Source organism: Ceratotherium simum, chromosome 21, assembly GCF_057802395.1.
Source record: "Ceratotherium simum simum isolate JZ-2026a chromosome 21, ASM5780239v1, whole genome shotgun sequence".
In the NCBI taxonomy this organism is placed as follows: Eukaryota; Metazoa; Chordata; class Mammalia; order Perissodactyla; family Rhinocerotidae; genus Ceratotherium; species Ceratotherium simum.
Genome location: NC_141920.1, coordinates 50,654,772 through 50,672,191, shown reverse-complemented (window position 1 = coordinate 50,672,191; position 17,420 = coordinate 50,654,772). Strand labels below are relative to the sequence as shown.

The 17,420-nt window shown below is 50.4% G+C and overlaps 1 protein-coding gene across 1 annotated transcript in view; it reads left to right on the top strand.

Moving 5' to 3' along the window:
- The window catches only part of ABHD12 (abhydrolase domain containing 12, lysophospholipase), an 83,102-nt gene that overhangs the window by 62,697 nt on the left and 2,985 nt on the right, over window positions 1-17,420 (top strand). The window contains exons 3-11 of the mRNA XM_004441927.3: window positions 2,596-2,701; window positions 5,397-5,516; window positions 8,671-8,701; window positions 9,776-9,821; window positions 11,895-12,024; window positions 13,338-13,375; window positions 13,917-13,996; window positions 14,833-14,915; window positions 17,241-17,319. Of these exons, the coding sequence (XP_004441984.1) occupies window positions 2,596-2,701; window positions 5,397-5,516; window positions 8,671-8,701; window positions 9,776-9,821; window positions 11,895-12,024; window positions 13,338-13,375; window positions 13,917-13,996; window positions 14,833-14,915; window positions 17,241-17,319 (713 nt within the window). The remainder of the gene's footprint in view (window positions 1-2,595; window positions 2,702-5,396; window positions 5,517-8,670; window positions 8,702-9,775; window positions 9,822-11,894; window positions 12,025-13,337; window positions 13,376-13,916; window positions 13,997-14,832; window positions 14,916-17,240; window positions 17,320-17,420) is intronic.

Here is a 17,420-nt window from a genome sequence, read left to right as displayed (position 1 = left end):
TCCACAGAGTGGAACAAAGTCACAGAATGGAGATCGCAGGAGTGGGCGCCTGCGTCTGAAACAGCGTAAGAAACAGAGGCCGTTCCAGGCCTTGTCTCCAGTCAGGATCTTTCTCTGAGTCCTGTTGCTGCAGTAAAATCTAAACTCCATAAGCGTGGCTGCATCTGTTCCCCGGGGGCAGCCGTATAAATACCACAAACGGGTGGCTTACAACAACAGAAAGTTATTCTCTCACAGTTGCAGAGGCTGCGAGTCTGAAGTCAAGGTGTCAGCAGGGCCATGCTCCCTCTGAGACTCTGGGTAGGTCCTCCTGTCGCTCCTCCCAGCCTCTGTGGTGGCTGGCAGTCCCTGGTGTTTCTTGGCTTGTAGCTGTGCCACTCCAGTCTCTGCCTCCACTGTCACAGGGCTGCCTTCTCCCTGTGTTTTTACACTGTCTTCTGTCCTTGTCTTGTCTCTGTGTCCCAATTTTCCCTTTTGATAAGGACACCAGTTATATTGGATCAGGGTCTACTTAATGACCTCAAGTGAGCTTGATTACCTCTGTAAAGACCCTATTTCCAAATAAGATCACATTCTGATGTGCTAGGGTTAAGACTTCAATGTATCTTTTTTGAGGGGACACCAGTCGACCCATAGCAAGGGCATTTAGGGCCAGTCAGGATCAGAGCCAGTTTACTGTTCTCACTTCCTGTCCGATGAGTCAGGAGCATGGGCTATGGAGTCAGGCTGCCTGGGTGCCAACCCCAGTTCTGTCAGGTATGAGCTGGGGACTTCACAAGAGGTGCGACAAGGCAGGAGTACCAGCCTGTTTCAGGGGTGGTGTGCAAATTATAAGAGGCGCTGCAGGAAGGGCATGCACCACATGGAGTCAGCCCGGTGGGAATACCAGGAGCTACGGTAGGTGAGGGTCCTACCACTGAACCCCTGATGCAGCACCAGAAAATATGCCACCCCATTTGATTGACATTTTTCTTTTGAGAGAAAATAAAAAAGTTTTAAAAATTTAACCTGCTTCTTGGGGAAGAGAGGGAGTAAGAAACTGACAGTAACAGCCCTGGTGGGAGAATTTGTGTCCCTGCGTGGTCTGAAATGCCCAGGGAATTTCTGGGGAAGGAGCACGTGTGTATCCCCATGTCCTCATGAGTTGGGTATTTCATTTCTTTAGCAAATGTGTACTGAGCCGCCGTGCCATTTGAAGAAGTGAGAGCTAGATGTGCAGGTATGTGGGGGGAGACCATTCAGGTGGAGGGGACAGCAAGTGCAAATGCCCTGAGGTGGCAGATTGATGGCTGTGGCACAGGATGGGGCAGTAGTGGGAGATGAGCACATTTGACTTTTGCGCTGCATGGATGTGTGAGGTTATTTAATGAAACTAGTCTCTTCACCGAAGAAAACTGTAAAGAGATGTGTGACTTCCTTGTAGAAGGTGGGATTGGCTAGAAGTCAGGACCACACTGCCTCTTGTCTCTACCCCTTTTGGAAGTTGCCCAACTTGCAAGTGAGTAAACGCACCTCATGGTTTTGGATTTTTTTTTTTTTTTAAGTTTTTCAGTTTTCAGCTAAATGTATTTTCAAAAATTGTTTTCACCACAAGCAATAAAAGTACAATGGTGTATAAGGGAAAAATTAAGCATCACCCCCCCCCCACACACACACACACGCACTTTGAACTCTTGTTAACAGCCCAGTGAGTCTTTCTGTATTTCTTTCCAAGCCACACTTGGGTGGTGGTGTTGATGTCGATGTTGTTTCCTTATTTTTACAATAACAATATGGGATTGTGCGGCACACACGGTGATCTTCCTGCTCCTTCCTGGTTCTTCTCACCTACCTGTCACTCACGGACATTCCTCCAGGTCAGTGGATCTCCATCGTCTCTGTCTCCTGCCCTGGCAGTTTCCATGGGTGCATCATGGACTTCTGCCCTGGTGGCAGATTGTTCAATTTAGGGCTCCCACCGCACCATTCCCCTTGACTGCACTCAGCTCTGAACCAGTTCTGTGGATTTGTTGGCCTCCCTGCACCCACACCTTCTCTTCTGCCGTCTTATCTACGTTAAGTGACAGCACTAGAAACTTCAGAATGCCATTTAACTGGCTCACATCCACATTCACTTGGTCGAGTCCTGTGGCCCCAGCTCCAGAACACACTGTGACTGGGACAGTCCTGGGACTGTCCCTGGACACCACCTGGCTCCAGCCTTCAGTTGTAGCTCACCTGAGCTGCTTCCGCAGGCCTCACTGGGCTTCTTGTCTCTAACCTCTCTCGTGGCCAGGTGGTCCCTCAGGCCTCTCAAGGATCTTTCCTTCCTTCATTTGCGTCTTTTCACACCTTGAACAACCTTCAGTGGGTCTGTCTCTACTCAGACCTGGCCCTCGCTGGAGGATGTGTAGATGCACTCTCAGTGTTGCGGTGCAGGCTCGCCTACACCCCCGCCTGAGGCTGGAGAGCCCAGTGCGCCTGGCAGTATTGCTTTGGAAAAGACTGGCACTTTCTAAGAGCTTTGCCTCTGCTGTGTGCATGTACACGTGTGTGCGTGTGTGTGTGTGCATCCATCCCCACTAATCCTGGTTTCCATCTCTTTGTCCCCCACAGTGAGGGTTCCCTATTTCATTGACTTGAAAAAACCACAGGATCAAGGTTTGAATCACACCTGTAATTACTACCTCCAGCCAGAGGAAGACGTGACCATTGGAGTCTGGTGAGTGTCCGGCCATGTGGCTGCAGGGCCGAGGTGCCTGCTCTCCAGCCTCTCTGGGAGGCAGGAGGGGCCCTGTGTGGCGTGGCTGGTGTTGTCCTTGACAGTGGTCTCTGAAACTGTTCCCTGTCCCTTTTACTCTCGTCCACTCCATTTTCAAAGCAAAGATCTCAGCTAAATGTGATCCTAATGGAGCACGAAGAGGTGGCCCTAAACTCTCTTCTGAGGTTTTCCAACAGCAAAGGCTTTGTGAACCAGAGTGTTTTTTGTAGAGAGCCTTATTTCCAGTGAGGGGAAAAGCTAGAAACAAAGAGAACATAAGCACAGACTCATGAGTGCAGGTTGGAGACATACTTTTTCTTTTCAGAGAAGGGAATGTCTAGATACTGAAAACAGCTTGATTTCTTTTCACCTGCAGCACTTTGGGCCGTTGATAATGGTGATGTTTGCTATCTTCTTAGTATTTACTTTTTTTAGCCATAAATTTATAATTTTTATTTATTTATTTTTTTTGCCCCAAAGCCCCAGTAGATAGTTGTATGTCATAGCTGCACATCCTTCTAGTTGCTGTATGTGGGATGCGGCCTCAGCATGGCCAGAGAAGTGGTGCGTCGGTGCGCGCCCGGGATCCGAACCCGGCCGCCAGCAGCAGAGCGCGTGCACTTAACCGCTAAGCCACGGGGCCGGCCCTAGCCATAAATTTAAATTGGACTTAAGCTCTGTGACTTCTTCGTGTCTCCTTGGAATAAATTTTAATGTTTTTTCCTATGGACAAGTGGGTGTTTCCAAACAACTAAGTTAAAATTGACTTCCCTCCCTGTGGCGTTTTCTTTTTCTCTCAGAAGCAGCTCTGAGTCACTGCCCCTTTATCTAGCTGGGTCTTTTTTAGTGCCATAAAGTCTCTCCGCTGTCCTAGAAAACCACCATGCGTGTGAGATGCTTCTCAGTGTGGACTCCGAGGAAGTTCAGGAAGATCGGCATTTCTGATAATGGTCTGGGTAAAGAATATGAAGTGAGAAGGGGAGTTTTGTTCTTAGGAGTTGATGCTGGGACCAGATTCTGTTGTCATTTTTGGTTTGATTTAATCAAGCATTGACTGACCCAGTGTGTGTGCGTGGGACACTTTGCTTTTCTGTCTTCAGTCAGAAGCTTGACGTGGTTTGCTCAGACCTGTTTGGTGGAAATTGGTTGGCCTTCCTGCTGGTTCATAGAGGTCTGTGCTTTGAAGACATGGGGGTTAGTCAGGACTTCTTCAGGTAGAGCGGTTGTATTGCAGGAGGGGTGTTTGTGGTGCTGATCCTTAGGCTGAAAGCTGTCACAGCAGTGCCCCAAGAACGTTGTATTTAGTGACCACCATGGCAGGTCTCAAGGTAGTGACAGCCAGACTAGTGCTTGTGGGCGCCTGCTGCCTGCCCACGTCTATGCTCTGTGCTGTCGTGAGAATGGTGTGGGCCCTTGGGCGACAGCAGGCACCATGCACCAACTGTTCTCACCTGGCACCTTGTCAGATCCTCCCACCAGCAAAGGCACAGAGGAAAGCTGAGGGGTGTGCTAGGCCGTCAGCTCGTTCTCAGCTGCCTGTCTGTGGGCATAAGGTCTCCACCTGGCAGGAATAGGGTCCCTCCCCTCTGGCCAGGAGCTACCTGGACCTTTGTCAGGAGCCCCAAGTTTGGGGTAGGCTGGCTACTGGAAGCCCATCAGCTTCTAGCACCTTTAAAGTGTACCTTTCCATCCCATAGATTTAATTATAGGAGAGTGATAATGACAGTGGTCAGAACCACCCAAAATGTGATCCTCTGGAGCAGGTCAAAGAGAAATATTAGAAAGAGATGCTGAAACTTAAGAGCTAGAAAATAAGAAATTGGCCCTTTAATATTTTCAAGCATTCTTGCCAATGAATTTGAATATGTTTTACAGAAAAACCTTATTAATTCAGACCCCTCCCAGTGATTAACAGTATTTGATGTGGCCTGAGTTAAGAGTAACCAGAACATCTGTCTGAAGGAGGGTTTGGCCAGATAGACCAAGTCTCTACGTGCCTGGTAGGAGGTGGAATGGGCTGAGGCTACTGGGAGCCCATCCACATGGCACGTCCTGTGCGACGTCTCCTGCAGAGATGGGTCTGCTCCAGGATGGCTTATGAGCAGGCTCTGGAATGTGCCGTGCATTGGAAATGGTGCCTTACGGGCTTCTAATCCAGCTCCTAAAGATCAGTGTTGTTGAATTAGCAGGTATGACAGCATGATACTATCTGAGGTATATTATGAGTTAAACTGTGTTCAGCTTAAAAATGTGGATACGTATGAGGGGAGATGATGTTACTCAGCTGGTATTTATTAAGTGCTCATTCTGTGCTAGGCTCAGTTGAAGGCCTGGTGACTGATCCAGATGGGATCTTACCTCACAGAGCTTCCAGTGCATATGGGAGAAACGGCCATCCCCGACCCCTGGTAACTGCTACCAGGGGGAGCCTCTGTGGCAGAGGCCTGTTTGTAAGTCAGAAGATCTCTTTAAACTGTCAGAAGCCGTCCCGGCAGCTTGGAGTTTGGTAGTTGTTTGTTTAGGTGATGGGGACAGTTTGCCTCCCCAGCCCACTCACCCTCCTGCTCTCAGCTTAGTTGTAACCAGATCTCCACAGTCGTTGCGTCCACAGTCGCCATCATCTGATTGCGCTGCTCCCCTCTGCTTCTGTCTCCAGGCACACTGTCCCCGCCGTCTGGTGGAAGAACGCCCAAGGGAAGGACCAGATGTGGTACGAGGATGCCTTGGCTTCCAGCCAGCCTATCATCCTGTACCTGCACGGGAATGCGGGCACCAGGTGAGGAGGAGGAGCCCACGTAGCACATCCTTCCTGCAGTGCCAGTGCCCTAAAGCCCAGTTGGGTTTACTGACCCACCGCAGTGAGGGAGCAGGCACGTGGTGGGACCGTGGGGCTTCCTGAGAACAGAGGAAAAGGCAGAGTTCCTGTGGGGTTTGGGGAAACTGACATGAAGCAGCGTTCCCACAGGCTCAAAGCAAAGCAGGGCTGTGTGCAAGTGGACTGGGCCCTATTTCCTTCGGAACCACCGCGTTAAGCAGATGTGGGAAGCTGTACCTGGGGTGGAATGGAGGAGGCTGCGTCTCTGTCAGAGTGACCCAGATCCTTCTTCCTGCCCTAATTTAAAGGGCAAAGTGCCTGAGGGCCTGTGATTTATGGAACAAGGTTTCTCAGTGAGTGAGGAAGCAGTGGTCCCTCAAGGAAGGGTTGTGATACTTCAGGGCCACAGCGTGCCCTGGGGAAAGCTGTCCCCTGTTCACAAACAGTGTCTGTCATCTCAGTCTGGAGATCACAGGCAGGGTAGCACTTTCTCACTGGCAGGTGTGCCCTGCTGGAGGAGGAGGCACACTTCCTGTAAAGGGGCAGTGAGTGCTGAGAAGGGGCAGGGATGACATCAAAGGAGGGTTGGCCAAAGGCAGAGGAAGGCCAGCAAAGAGACCCCAGCTGAACACTCATGGACAAGCTTGTCCTCGCAGGCCACCCCACCGTGCTGTCAGGGCAGGGTGACTTGCATGAGTTTTCTGCTTCCAGCAGTAAGCCAGCAATGCCAGTGCATGCTCCTGGGCCGTCGATGAAGTACATACTGTCTGTGGCAGCTAAAGCCCTTGCCCAGGTTTATCCCAGGTGCTTTTCAAGAATGAGTTTAATGGCATGTCCTTCAGACTAGCTGGGATTGGAGCTACTATCCTTGGTTTAAAGACGGCTCCTTCCACCCCACGGGGTCGGCCTTGTTCAGAAGAGTCTCTGTGGGAGAGCTGGCGTGTGTGAGGGGAGGAGGTGCATTTTCTGAACAAAGCATTACCTGAAAACCCTGGGAGGGTCACTGTTTCCCCAGCTTCCTTAAGGCACATGAGAGAGAGGTGGCAAGGAGCTGACAGGAGGAAGGGCCACCGCAGGACCAGGGTGGGGGTCAGCGTGGTGCTTTCGCCATGGTGGCAGGCTGGGAAGCGGTCATTTCATAGGCAGAACCAGCAAGGAGAACAATGCATGAGCCTTTGTGGGGGGGAAGCAGGCCACAGTGGGTGTCTGGGCAGCGGGACTGCACGGGGGATGTTGCAGAAAGTCCGGGAAGCATGGCCCCTGAGGATGGTTTCTGAGCAGTGAGAACAGAGCGCTTAGCTGCTGAATCACGTATGCATTTGGCAGTTTGCTTTCTTCTTTGTCTGAGACAAGCTACAGTGGATTTCTCTTCTGCTTTTCAAAGAGCAAGTGGCTACAAACAGCTGTTGTAACATCTTTCTATAAATGAGAAAGGTTTGCAGTTTATGTGAATTAAGGTTCAGTTCAGCAATGCCAATCACATGGAAAAAGAGACCAAATCTGCCCATCACTTCAGATTTGAAGGAATATTGTGACTGAAAGGTTTCCTGCTCCTTCCCACTCCCCACAAAGACTTTCTCTGTTGCAGAGCTCACAGTCCCCTCAGCCCCTGCTCTCTGACAGACTCCCTGGGAGCCAGGCCCTCGGCTGCTGCTGCATACTATATTACATTCTAAATCCCTCTTCCTTTTGCTGAAGATAGAGAATTTGGAAAATTTAAAACAGAGCCACTAGGAACTCTTCCAAAGATAATTGAAAACACTTTGCAGTATTTCCCTCTGGTCTTGAAACTCATTCCTTTCTACTTCTGTTTCTGCATTATATTGGTTTTCTTCCTTCATCTTGTTCTTATCTCCCTCAAGGACACTCCCTCCCCCAACACACACCTGAAATGCCCAAAATGCTTATTATAAAAAAAGAAAGTTGGGTCTGGCCCAGTGGCGTAGTGGTTAAGTTCGTGCATTCCAGTTCAGCAGGTTGGAATTTCACAGGTTCAGATCCCAAGCACGGACCAACGCACCGCTTGTCAAGCCATGCTGTGGCGGCATCCTGCATATAAAGTAGAGGAAGATGGGCATGAATGTTAGCCCAGAGCCAATCTTCCTCACAAAAAAAAAAGAAAGAAAGAAAGCTACTGAGAAGTCTGGAGAGGGTGAGCCCACCGCTGACGTGCTTTCCTCTCCCAACGCAACCCAGTCCCCACTTTGGTGCCACAGTAACAATAACAGTAACAGTAACAATAACAGCCAACCAACAGCTGGACAGAGAGTGGGAGAGGGTAGGCAGTCCCCGGACACAGAGGTCCAGACATGTGAAAGCCTGGTCAGCCTTGGCCATCAGCAGTGCCCACTGAAACACTGGTCTGTGGGCAAGGGGCTGGGAGATAGCCGTGCTCACACGCTCCTAGTGAGAGGCAAGGGCCCGTAGTGGTCAGGATTACTATTGCACACACATGTGACCCAGCAGTACCCTACACGTGGGGCACCCATATGTGAAAGGACGTTGTATAGGGTGGCCACGGCCACAAAACTTCAGTTACAGCAGTTGGGAAAGAGCCAGAATGGCCACGAGATGAGGAAGGTGAACCAGCACTAAGAAGAGTGTACCGAGACTTGGCTGTGATTTAGTGAGTGAAAAGTGAGAGGCCAAGGGTGCGTGGGCCCGCCCCTGTGGGTGGGTGTGTGTTCGCGAGTGGAAAAGCGCCTTCCCTTCTGTCTACACAGCTGATCCCTGGACTCTGGGACGGGATGCTGAGGGAGAGGGCTGGATGCTGGAGCAGGAGAGGGTGGGGGCTTGCTGTGTATCCTTCTGTATCTTCTGGATTTTGTATTGTACGTATACATTACCTAGTCAAAAATGAAAGGAAGGAAATAATGAAGAAATATCCCCAAAGTGCTAAGCCTGTCCCTTGCTTGGCATGGTACTGCCAGAGGCAGGCTTGGAGCCACATAGGGTGCCCTGAGGAGGAGGTCATCTGTCGCCATCGACCTTCTCTATATGGATTTGGTGGGACCAAGCCACTAAGGGCCGAGATGCTCCATTCTTGACCCTGGAGCCTCCTCTTTGAGAAGATGCACTAACACCCATTCTTGTTTCTTTCTCCCTGATGCTCCAGAGGCGGCGACCACCGGGTGGAGCTCTACAAGGTAGGTGAGGAAGGCCCATGGTGTGTGAGGGGCGGAGTGGCATCCACGAGGTGTGAGGACAGGCAGAGCGGTGTGCACAGGGTGTATGATGGACAGAGCAGTACCTGTGTGTTGTGTCCTGGCTGTTTCCAGGAGGCATGAACCAGAAGGGAGTCCTAATAATTTTCAGAATTAATCACCTTTGGTCTTTCCAACACTGCCATTTGTGAAAGTCTCTACCGTGGAATGCTTCCCATAATGCTGCTTCCAGGGATAGTATCCAGAGTCAGAGTGATTGGACTTTGTGGATCATATGCCAGATATTGGCATATCACATAAAAGGCATTTGGAGTTGTTTGTATTGTTGTGTTATATGTAAAAGGAGTGGAGAGGACTGTGGGCTCAGGGCCACACTTCACTGCTGAGCGCGGGCTCCGGAGCTCTGCCAGCACAGAAGCTTCTCGCCTCCACAGGGATGTGGTTGCATTGGAATCAGAGTTAGGTGACTTAGTGGAAGCTCTCGCAGGCCTCCACAGGTAAAGGGGGGCTACAAGCAGGCATGCAGACCTTCACTTTTGCTTGGTTATTATCTTTATTAGGTATTTGGGCCTTGGAGCCTGAAATGTGCTGTTACTGCCAGTGTCCTGGGGCCACCAAGCCTGCCCCTCATCCTCCTCTCAGACGGACGTCTGTGTTTGTAACAGAGCAGAAAGGGACATAAGCAAATGTGTGGGACATCTGTGCGGTGGGGACACTGCTCTGTCCGTCATTTACCCGGCGGACTGCTCTGGGCTCTTGGGAGGTTTGTTCCCTTGAGTGGGTGGGATGGAGTCAGTGAAGGGGAAAGTTTGGAAAGTTGTTGTCTGCTTTTGAGGTTTCTGATCATGGAAGTGGTTTGCGCCTGGAGCAGGTGTGGCTCTGGAGGGCCTCAGCGTGTCCTGTAGCAACGGTGACATCTGGGTTTTATAAGATCCAATGGGAATGGGGCGTGCAGGGCACGAAGACAGAAATCCAGATGGGTTTAGTAAGAGGCAAGTTGCCCTTGATCCAAGATGCATGGATTTGTTGCCCAGATGTTTATTTTTCACTTTACAGGTGCTGAGTTCCCTTGGTTACCACGTGGTCACCTTTGACTACAGAGGTGAGCATTCTTTTGAAAGTGCAGCTCCGGGCCCTCACTTCCTCGTCAGTGTCTGACGTGCAGGCTTCACTCTGACAGGCTCAGGCGTGGCAACTGCGAGTGTGTTAAGGTGGTGGAAGGGGATGGGGTCTTCTGATGCATGTCCTGTGTGCAGATGCCAGGGCGTCCCTCCTGTAGGAGAGGCACTGGCGCCTGGAACCCCAGCACATGCCTTCTGTCAGCAATATTTTACATGTAGAAAATACTTTTTTCTTTTTTGGACTCCGACTTTATCTGTAGCTGGACATCAGACATGTTTTGTGCTCAGGAGAGCTTGGCTTGTTGAAGTTAAGAAAATCGGAAAAAGAACTGTTAAGAGAGAAGGTAGATTCTTCTTTTTGCCCTTTGGCGTTTGTTCTTGCTTGAATAAATCAGAGGGCTTGCCACTGAAGAGATCAAGAACTCATAGTTTGATGTAAGCTGAGAACATTCTCCCTTAATGAGCCAGGACAATGCTTTGTATTAACAGTGAGCAACTCTATGAGAAGCGTGTGCCTCTGTACGGTTCTCAGTTGAAGATCAAAGGGCTGACGGCCCCGTGGTGGGCTTTCCCTGACCTTCTAGGAGAGGGCAGTGGTGTCAATGTCCTCAGACTGGGGGTCTGGGTGTTGTGTTAGTTTCCTCGTGCTACTGTAACAAATCACCGCAAGCTTAATGTCTTAAAACAACACAAACTTATTATCTCTCTGTTCTGGAGGTCAGATGTCCAAAATTTTTACCCACTGGGCTAAAATCAAGGTGTTGGCAGGGCTGGTTCCTTCAGGAAGTTCTATGGGAGAATCCAGTTCCTTGCCTTTTCCAGCTTCTCACGGCTGCTCTCATTCCTCGGCTGTGGCCCCTTAAGTCTGCATCACTCTGATCCTGACTTCTGTCTTTCTCTGTCACTTATAAAGACTTTGTGATTACTCTGGGCTCAAGCTGATAAACCAGGATACTCTCCCCTCTCAAGGTCAGCTGATTAGCAGCCTCAATTCCCCCTCCAGGTAACTTAACATATTCACAGGTTCTAGGGATGAGGATGTGGACCTCTTTGGGGGCCATTCTGTGTACCACAGGGATGGTTCTTTCATGGAAGAATGTTCCATCAGGATGAAAGTTCTGTGTTGGGAAAAATTCTGAAATGAAGATCTGGAATTAGTTCACCTGCTCATCCTCTTCTCCCTGCTAAAAAGGATTTTCTGTTCCTGCTGTGCACTGGAGACCTCAGGATAATGAGAAGGGGCAGCCTTCATCCTTGTTCACCTCCCTGTGCTGCTACCAAGAAATGAAATCCCATGTAGCACTTCCTCTTTTCAGTGCTTATCGAGTCTGCATTTTTAAGCCATACAAGAGACGAAAGCCCCACCTCTGACTGTCTCTGTGTCTGTCTCTCCGTCTCTCCCTGTCCTTGTGTTCCTGCCTCCCGCCCATGCCCTGGCCTTGTCTCTCCAGTGACTCTTTCCCTAATCTGGTGTCTGGGATGCCCTGGGGAATGGCTTGTTGTGCCCACTAACTTGTGGATTTTGCTTATGCAGCAGAACCTGCTCTTTCTGAACCTCGTGATGCTTTCAGATCATTTGATGATGACTCACTGCTGAGTTGCTGGAAATGACAATAGCACTTGACCTTTCCTGGAGACTGGGGGGAGGGGCCCCTGGGGGATGCTCCTGTCCTTCTGCAGGGGCCCCTGGGCAGGCTGGGTTCTCACTGGCCCCTCATCTTGGGCCAGCCACCAGTGAGTCCGAAGTGTTGGGGAGATTGATAACCCATCAGTGCTGACAGGGGTCTGTGTGTCTGACTGCCCCATCTACACAGCTGCTCATCGGGACTCGGACAGCCATTTGGTTCAGGGGTTGTAACTGGGTGAGGAGGTAGGAGAAGTAGGAGCGGGCTTGTCGGGCATGCATGTAGAGCTGTGGAGGGTGATGGCAGAGACTTCCATTGCCCCAGACCAGCCTGGGCCTGCCTGCCGAGAAAGAGGAGGGGGTGATCCTGCCCCTCACGATGTTCCATGAACTGAGTTTGACTTCCTCCTCTTGCTGCTCTGTCTCCCAGGTTGGGGCGACTCAGTAGGAACGCCATCGGAGCGGGGCATGACCTATGACGCACTCCATGTTTTTGACTGGATCAAAGCAAGAAGTGGAGACAATCCTGTATATATTTGGGGCCATTCCCTAGGCACTGGGTAAGAGTTCCCAGGATGATGTGGCCTTTGGGGAAACAGGTCTTCACACGGTGACTTTCCAGCCCAGGCTCCCGAAGGGTGCCCTGGTGGCCTCTGAATCCCATGGCACCATTAGTCCCAACAAGCTTTTTCCCTTGACCCCATGGCCGGCACAAGGGATGAAGCGCCAGGAGAGACCACAAAGGGTTTGAGCGACTTGAACTCCTCAACCCAAGAAGTGACTTGGGACACATGTGGGTAGTCATGGGGGCAACCGTCTCCATCCACAAGGAGGGCAGACTGGCTTCAGCCCCAGACTATGCCTCAGGGAGATGTCCAGAGCAGGACGGATGGGGCTCACATCCCAGGTGCACTCAGCCTTCAAGGCCCCGGCTGTGAACCGCGTGTGGCCTGCGGCCTGCGTGTCTGGCTTTGGTTACGTGCAAACGAGGGAGGTCTGTGAACCCCTTCGCCACTTGGCCCTTACGTGGCTCACCGGAGAACTTGGAGGAGGAGCAGTGGGGGGTTCCCTTCTACATCTGCCAAGACAGGAAGCACTTGAATGTTCTGCTTGGGGCTGCTTACATTCCGTCTATCAATGTGAGGTCCAGAGTGTTCCTACAAGGTACCGCTGCTGTTAATGCCAGGAGCCCCCAGACATTCGGCAACCATCCCTGTTTCTGCTACCTTTCCTTCTGGTGCAGTGGCTGCGGCCCCTTTCTCAACTTGCTGCTCACCTTGGACAGCATGCTGAGTTTGGGCGGGGGCTTGCAGGCTGGGGAGTGTCTGGAACAAGGCTTTCCAGCCTGCCTTTGCCCTCATGGGGAGAGTTAACTGTGTGCCCACAGAGAGGTGCCCTGGTGGAGGGGTGCAGGCCGTCCTGTCGTGGCAGTCTGCACCAGGACCCCTCGGTATGGTCCTGGGATGGCAAGAAGCCCCTGGGCCTGACGGAGTCCAAATGCTTCCACTTCCAGGAACTGTGCAAGCAGACTGCAGCCTTCTCTCAGCTGACGGGGCAGGGCCCCCGTCTGTCTCAGTAGCACCCACACTGACTGGGTGTGAGCTGAGGGGTGGCGCTGCATAGTTGTTCCGGGTGAGGTGGCAGGGCACACCTTGGGGACGCAGAGGGTCCTTGTTGGAGGGGTTAGCTGATGACTGGGGCAGTGGCTCCACCTGTGGTCCTGAGGCATCTTTGTCCCCCCAGTCCTCCTGCCTACAACCCCACCAGTCACTTCGCAGATCCCACAGCTTCTCAGGTCACTTTCCAACATTAGAACAGTGTTATCTAAAATAATTTTCATTATAATTCAACTGAACAGTTTGTTTCTTCTCAGAGTGGCTACAAATCTGGTACGGCGCCTCTGTGAGCGAGGTAGGGGGCTCGTGTGGGTCGTGGGTCCTTGGGTGTGTGCAGGGGCTCCTCCTGGTCCCAGGATGCCCACGGGGCAGGCAGAGTGTTTGGGCACTCACTGCCTCACAGGCCCTGCTGCGAGTTCCTGGGAAGTGGGTGCTGACGGGTGAGCCGCATGGTGACAGTGCTTGGTGTACGCGCAGAGCCTGTGAGGAGGGCATTGTGGCTGTGGCCTGGGAGACCCTCGGCTGGCCCCAGCCTGCTTTCCCTGTGGGTTCTCAAGCAGCTGGCAGAGCGCCGCCAGGGGCCGTCCTCCTGATAAGCAGCTTCAGCAGATGGTTCTCGGGAGCAACCCAAGGCCACCAGAGGGTCCCCTGCGTGTGGGCTTCCTGCCCACCAGCCTGTGGGAGGGCCTGAGGGGCAGGGCCAGCCAGGCGGGCACCCCAGGGTGCACTGTCCTGTCTGGGAGCAGCCGCCTCCCACGGACCCTCCCCTGGGCCATGGAGTGTGGGTTTTGTTGGGGCTTCTGGCCCACATCACATTTCCCTGTTTGTTTATCTAGAGACGCCTCCAGAGGCCCTTATATTGGAGTCTCCATTCACTAATATCCGTGAAGAAGCAAAGAGCCATCCGTTCTCAGTGGCAAGTATAGATCTTATTGAAAATGGACTTACTTTCATTATTAAAATAATTACTATAAAAATGATTGTAAATAAATAAGTATAAAATAAAAATAATCATAAAAATTATTTAAATATTCTAGTGAATACAGATTTTATTAAAAATTAATCCTTGTTTAGTTCTGGGCACTGGCCTGACTACAGAGCTGCCTACAAAGTTGGTAACTTTGCAGCCAGGCTGTCCTGGTCTTGTCTCTGGGTGGTACCCCGGGTAAACCCTGGGTGGGGATTCCAGGGTGAATTGGAGGGGTTAGCTGATGACTGGGCATCACAGTCATCAGCCCTCACAGGCCAGGATTGAGGCCTTGGACCCTCCTTTTACAAGCCTGGCCTATGGGGGCTACTCCTCTGTCCCACTGCTTTCTAGCTGGCCATGTGCTCTGGGGGAGCTGTGTCGGCCCACCACCTGACCTCGCTGCTCTGTTGCAGACCAGAGGAGTTCTCTGTCTAGTCTTACTTTGATGTTGCTTTTTCCCCAAGTTTCGTGGACTCCTATTTTCCGGGGAGTGGAAGCTCTGATGTCTATGGGAAGTCTGGGCTGCTGCTTTGAGGTGTGGGAGCCCCGTTTGTGGGCAGCCCCCACTGCAGCTGGTCTAGGGGCCTCTTGAGCAGGGAGTCTGTGGTCGGGGGGCTGGGGGAGCAGGGGCACCCCAGCACAGCTCTGGTGGGGCCGTAGGTCAGTCTGCTTGGGAGCAGGGCAACCCCTGCACTCAGCACCCTATCTGAACCCTCGACCTTGGCCCTCCGTGTGGGTATTTTAATTGACACATCTGCACATTGTTTCCATGTCGTCTTCAGATATATCGATACTTCCCTGGGTTTGACTGGTTCTTCCTGGATCCCATTACAAGCAGTGGAATTAAATTTGCAAATGATGAAAAGTGAGTACTGTGGTAGAGTACCTAATTTTTCAATTTAGAAAAATGCTGAGAACCCCCAGGATAAGCCTCTTCAATGACATTAACCAAATAGGATGGAATTCTGAACACTAGCGTTTTTCCCTAACCAGCAGGTCTTTATAAAGAGACAGTCAGTTACAGAGCTGCAGCTGACAGAAAAGGAATTTAAAAAGACTGTAGGATTAAAGCAAGATGAAAACAACATGTATTTTTTTGTCCATACAGTTGTTTATTTGAAAATGGTATGTCAAAACCCAGACTCCTAAGCGGATATTAAAGCAGGAATAGTAACTGTCATTCAGAAAGCGGCTTTGCCTCAGCATGTGACTTATGTTTCATTAGTGAAAGATGTTACAAAGTTGATTTTTTTTTTTATTGCAGTAATATTGGTTTGTAACATTGTGTAAATTTCAGGTGTACATCATTATACTTCTATTTCTGCGTTGATTACATCGTGTTCACCATCCAAAGACTAATTACAGTCCATCAGCACACACATGTGTCTAATCTCCCTTTCGCCCTCCTCCCTCCCCTCTTCCCGTGTGGTAACCACCAGTCCAATCTCTGTCTCTGTGTGTTTATTTGTTGTTGTTTTTATCTTCTACTTATGAGTGAGATCATACGGTATTTGACCTTCTCCCTCTGATTTATTTCGATTAGCATAATACTCTCAGTGTCCATCCATGTTGTCACAAATGGCTGGATTTCATCGTTTCTTATGGCTGAGTAGTATTCCATTGTGTATATATACCACATCTTCCTCATCCATTCATCCCTTGATGGGCACTTTGGTTGCTTCCAAGTCTTGGCTATTGTGAATAATGCTGCAGTGAACACAGGGGTGCGTGTATTTTTACACAGTGGTGTTTTCACGTTCTTTGGATAAATACCCAAGCAGTGGAATAGCTGGGTCATATGGTAGTTCTATCCTTAATTTTTTGAGGAATCTCCATACTGTTTTCCACAGTGGCTGCACCAGTTTGCACTCCCACCAGCAGACAAAGTTGATTATTAAACATATCTGTTAGCTAAACCAAAATAATATTCTTGTTAAGAACTCTTTCTTTGAACAACATTCAGATTCTCTTGACATTGTCTTTGTGATATCTTTATTTCACAGGTTTTAATTTCTTCAAAAAAAAAAATCCTTATCTAAATATTCGGTTAATGTTTAAAATCTACACTTTGAAACAGAATGTGAAAAAATGGAGTATTTTTCTCCTCGATTATGTGTTTTAGTTCTAAAAATAAAAATAGAACAAACTAAAATTTGAACAAATAAAAAAAAGCCCTGCTTATTTGTAAATATTATTGTTTTGGAACTTAAAGAATTATCTGAATGAACTGGATTCCTTCCAAATACAACCACAGTGAGTGCAGGGCCCCAGCCCCCAGCTGAGCCTGTGGGAACGTGGAGGGGCCAGCAGTGCCTCCCCCGAGGCACAGGCCTCACCTACTGGAAGTCAGGAGCCTAGCAGCTCTGTTGCCAAATACTCGCTAAGGGAACGGCATGTGCGCCAGGCCTCTTCCAGAGTAGGTAAAGGTGAGGACAGATGTCGTACTGTGGAGGTTCTGAACAGACAGTCAGTCCCTCTGTCAGAGTGGGACTTGCACACCAGAAACGCTCCACCCTGGAGGCAGAACGAGGCGAGGGCGTGTGTGCATGTGCAGCACTAGCAGAAACGCAGACTGAGACACGTTGGGCGGGGCGACCCCCCTGGCCCACGTCCTGTCAGGTGTCAGGCCTGTCAGGAGCCCAAACATCAGTCCCGCAGCCTCTCCCCCCATTATGTGGTTTGCTGAAGGGTTTGGATCAAGTGAACCTATTAAAAATGTTACTTTACTTTTAAACATTCTGGAGTGACCCTAAATGTCACTTACACCAAAGGTAGGTGAGAGGATATTGACTCTTTTACCAATAGATTCCTAGTAACATTCATTTGTAATAGGTTTTTTGGCCCACGTAAATGATTCAGTTTGTAAATATTGTTTTGTAACATGAAATGAACATGTCTGCTGGCAAAACTGTTTTCAATTTTCAGAAAATATGCAGGGGCCAGATTTGTCGAATGAATTGATTGATCTCTAGATTTGACTGACACCCTGTCACCTAGAATAGATGTTGATAGAAACATCTGAGAAATCAACTTGTAGTTCCGTAGTACAAAGCTCAGCAGAATTGGAGCTGTTAGTAAGCACCACAGTGAAACGCTCCCTAAACCAAGTCCCTGTGGCGAGTGGGGTGGGGGGCCAGGAGCCCGCAGCCTCTGCCTGGGGCCTCGGTCTAGCCCCTCCTCCTCCCCACAGTGTGAAGCACATCTCCTGCTCCCTGCTCATCCTGCATGCCGAGGACGACCCGGTTGTGCCCTTCCAGCTCGGCAGAAAGGTGGGTGTCCTGGTGCAGGTGGGCGTCCAGCAAACTCATCTTTGGGCACAGGCAAATGTGGAGGAGGGTCCTGCTGCTGGCCAGGGTCCCTTGTGAGGAAG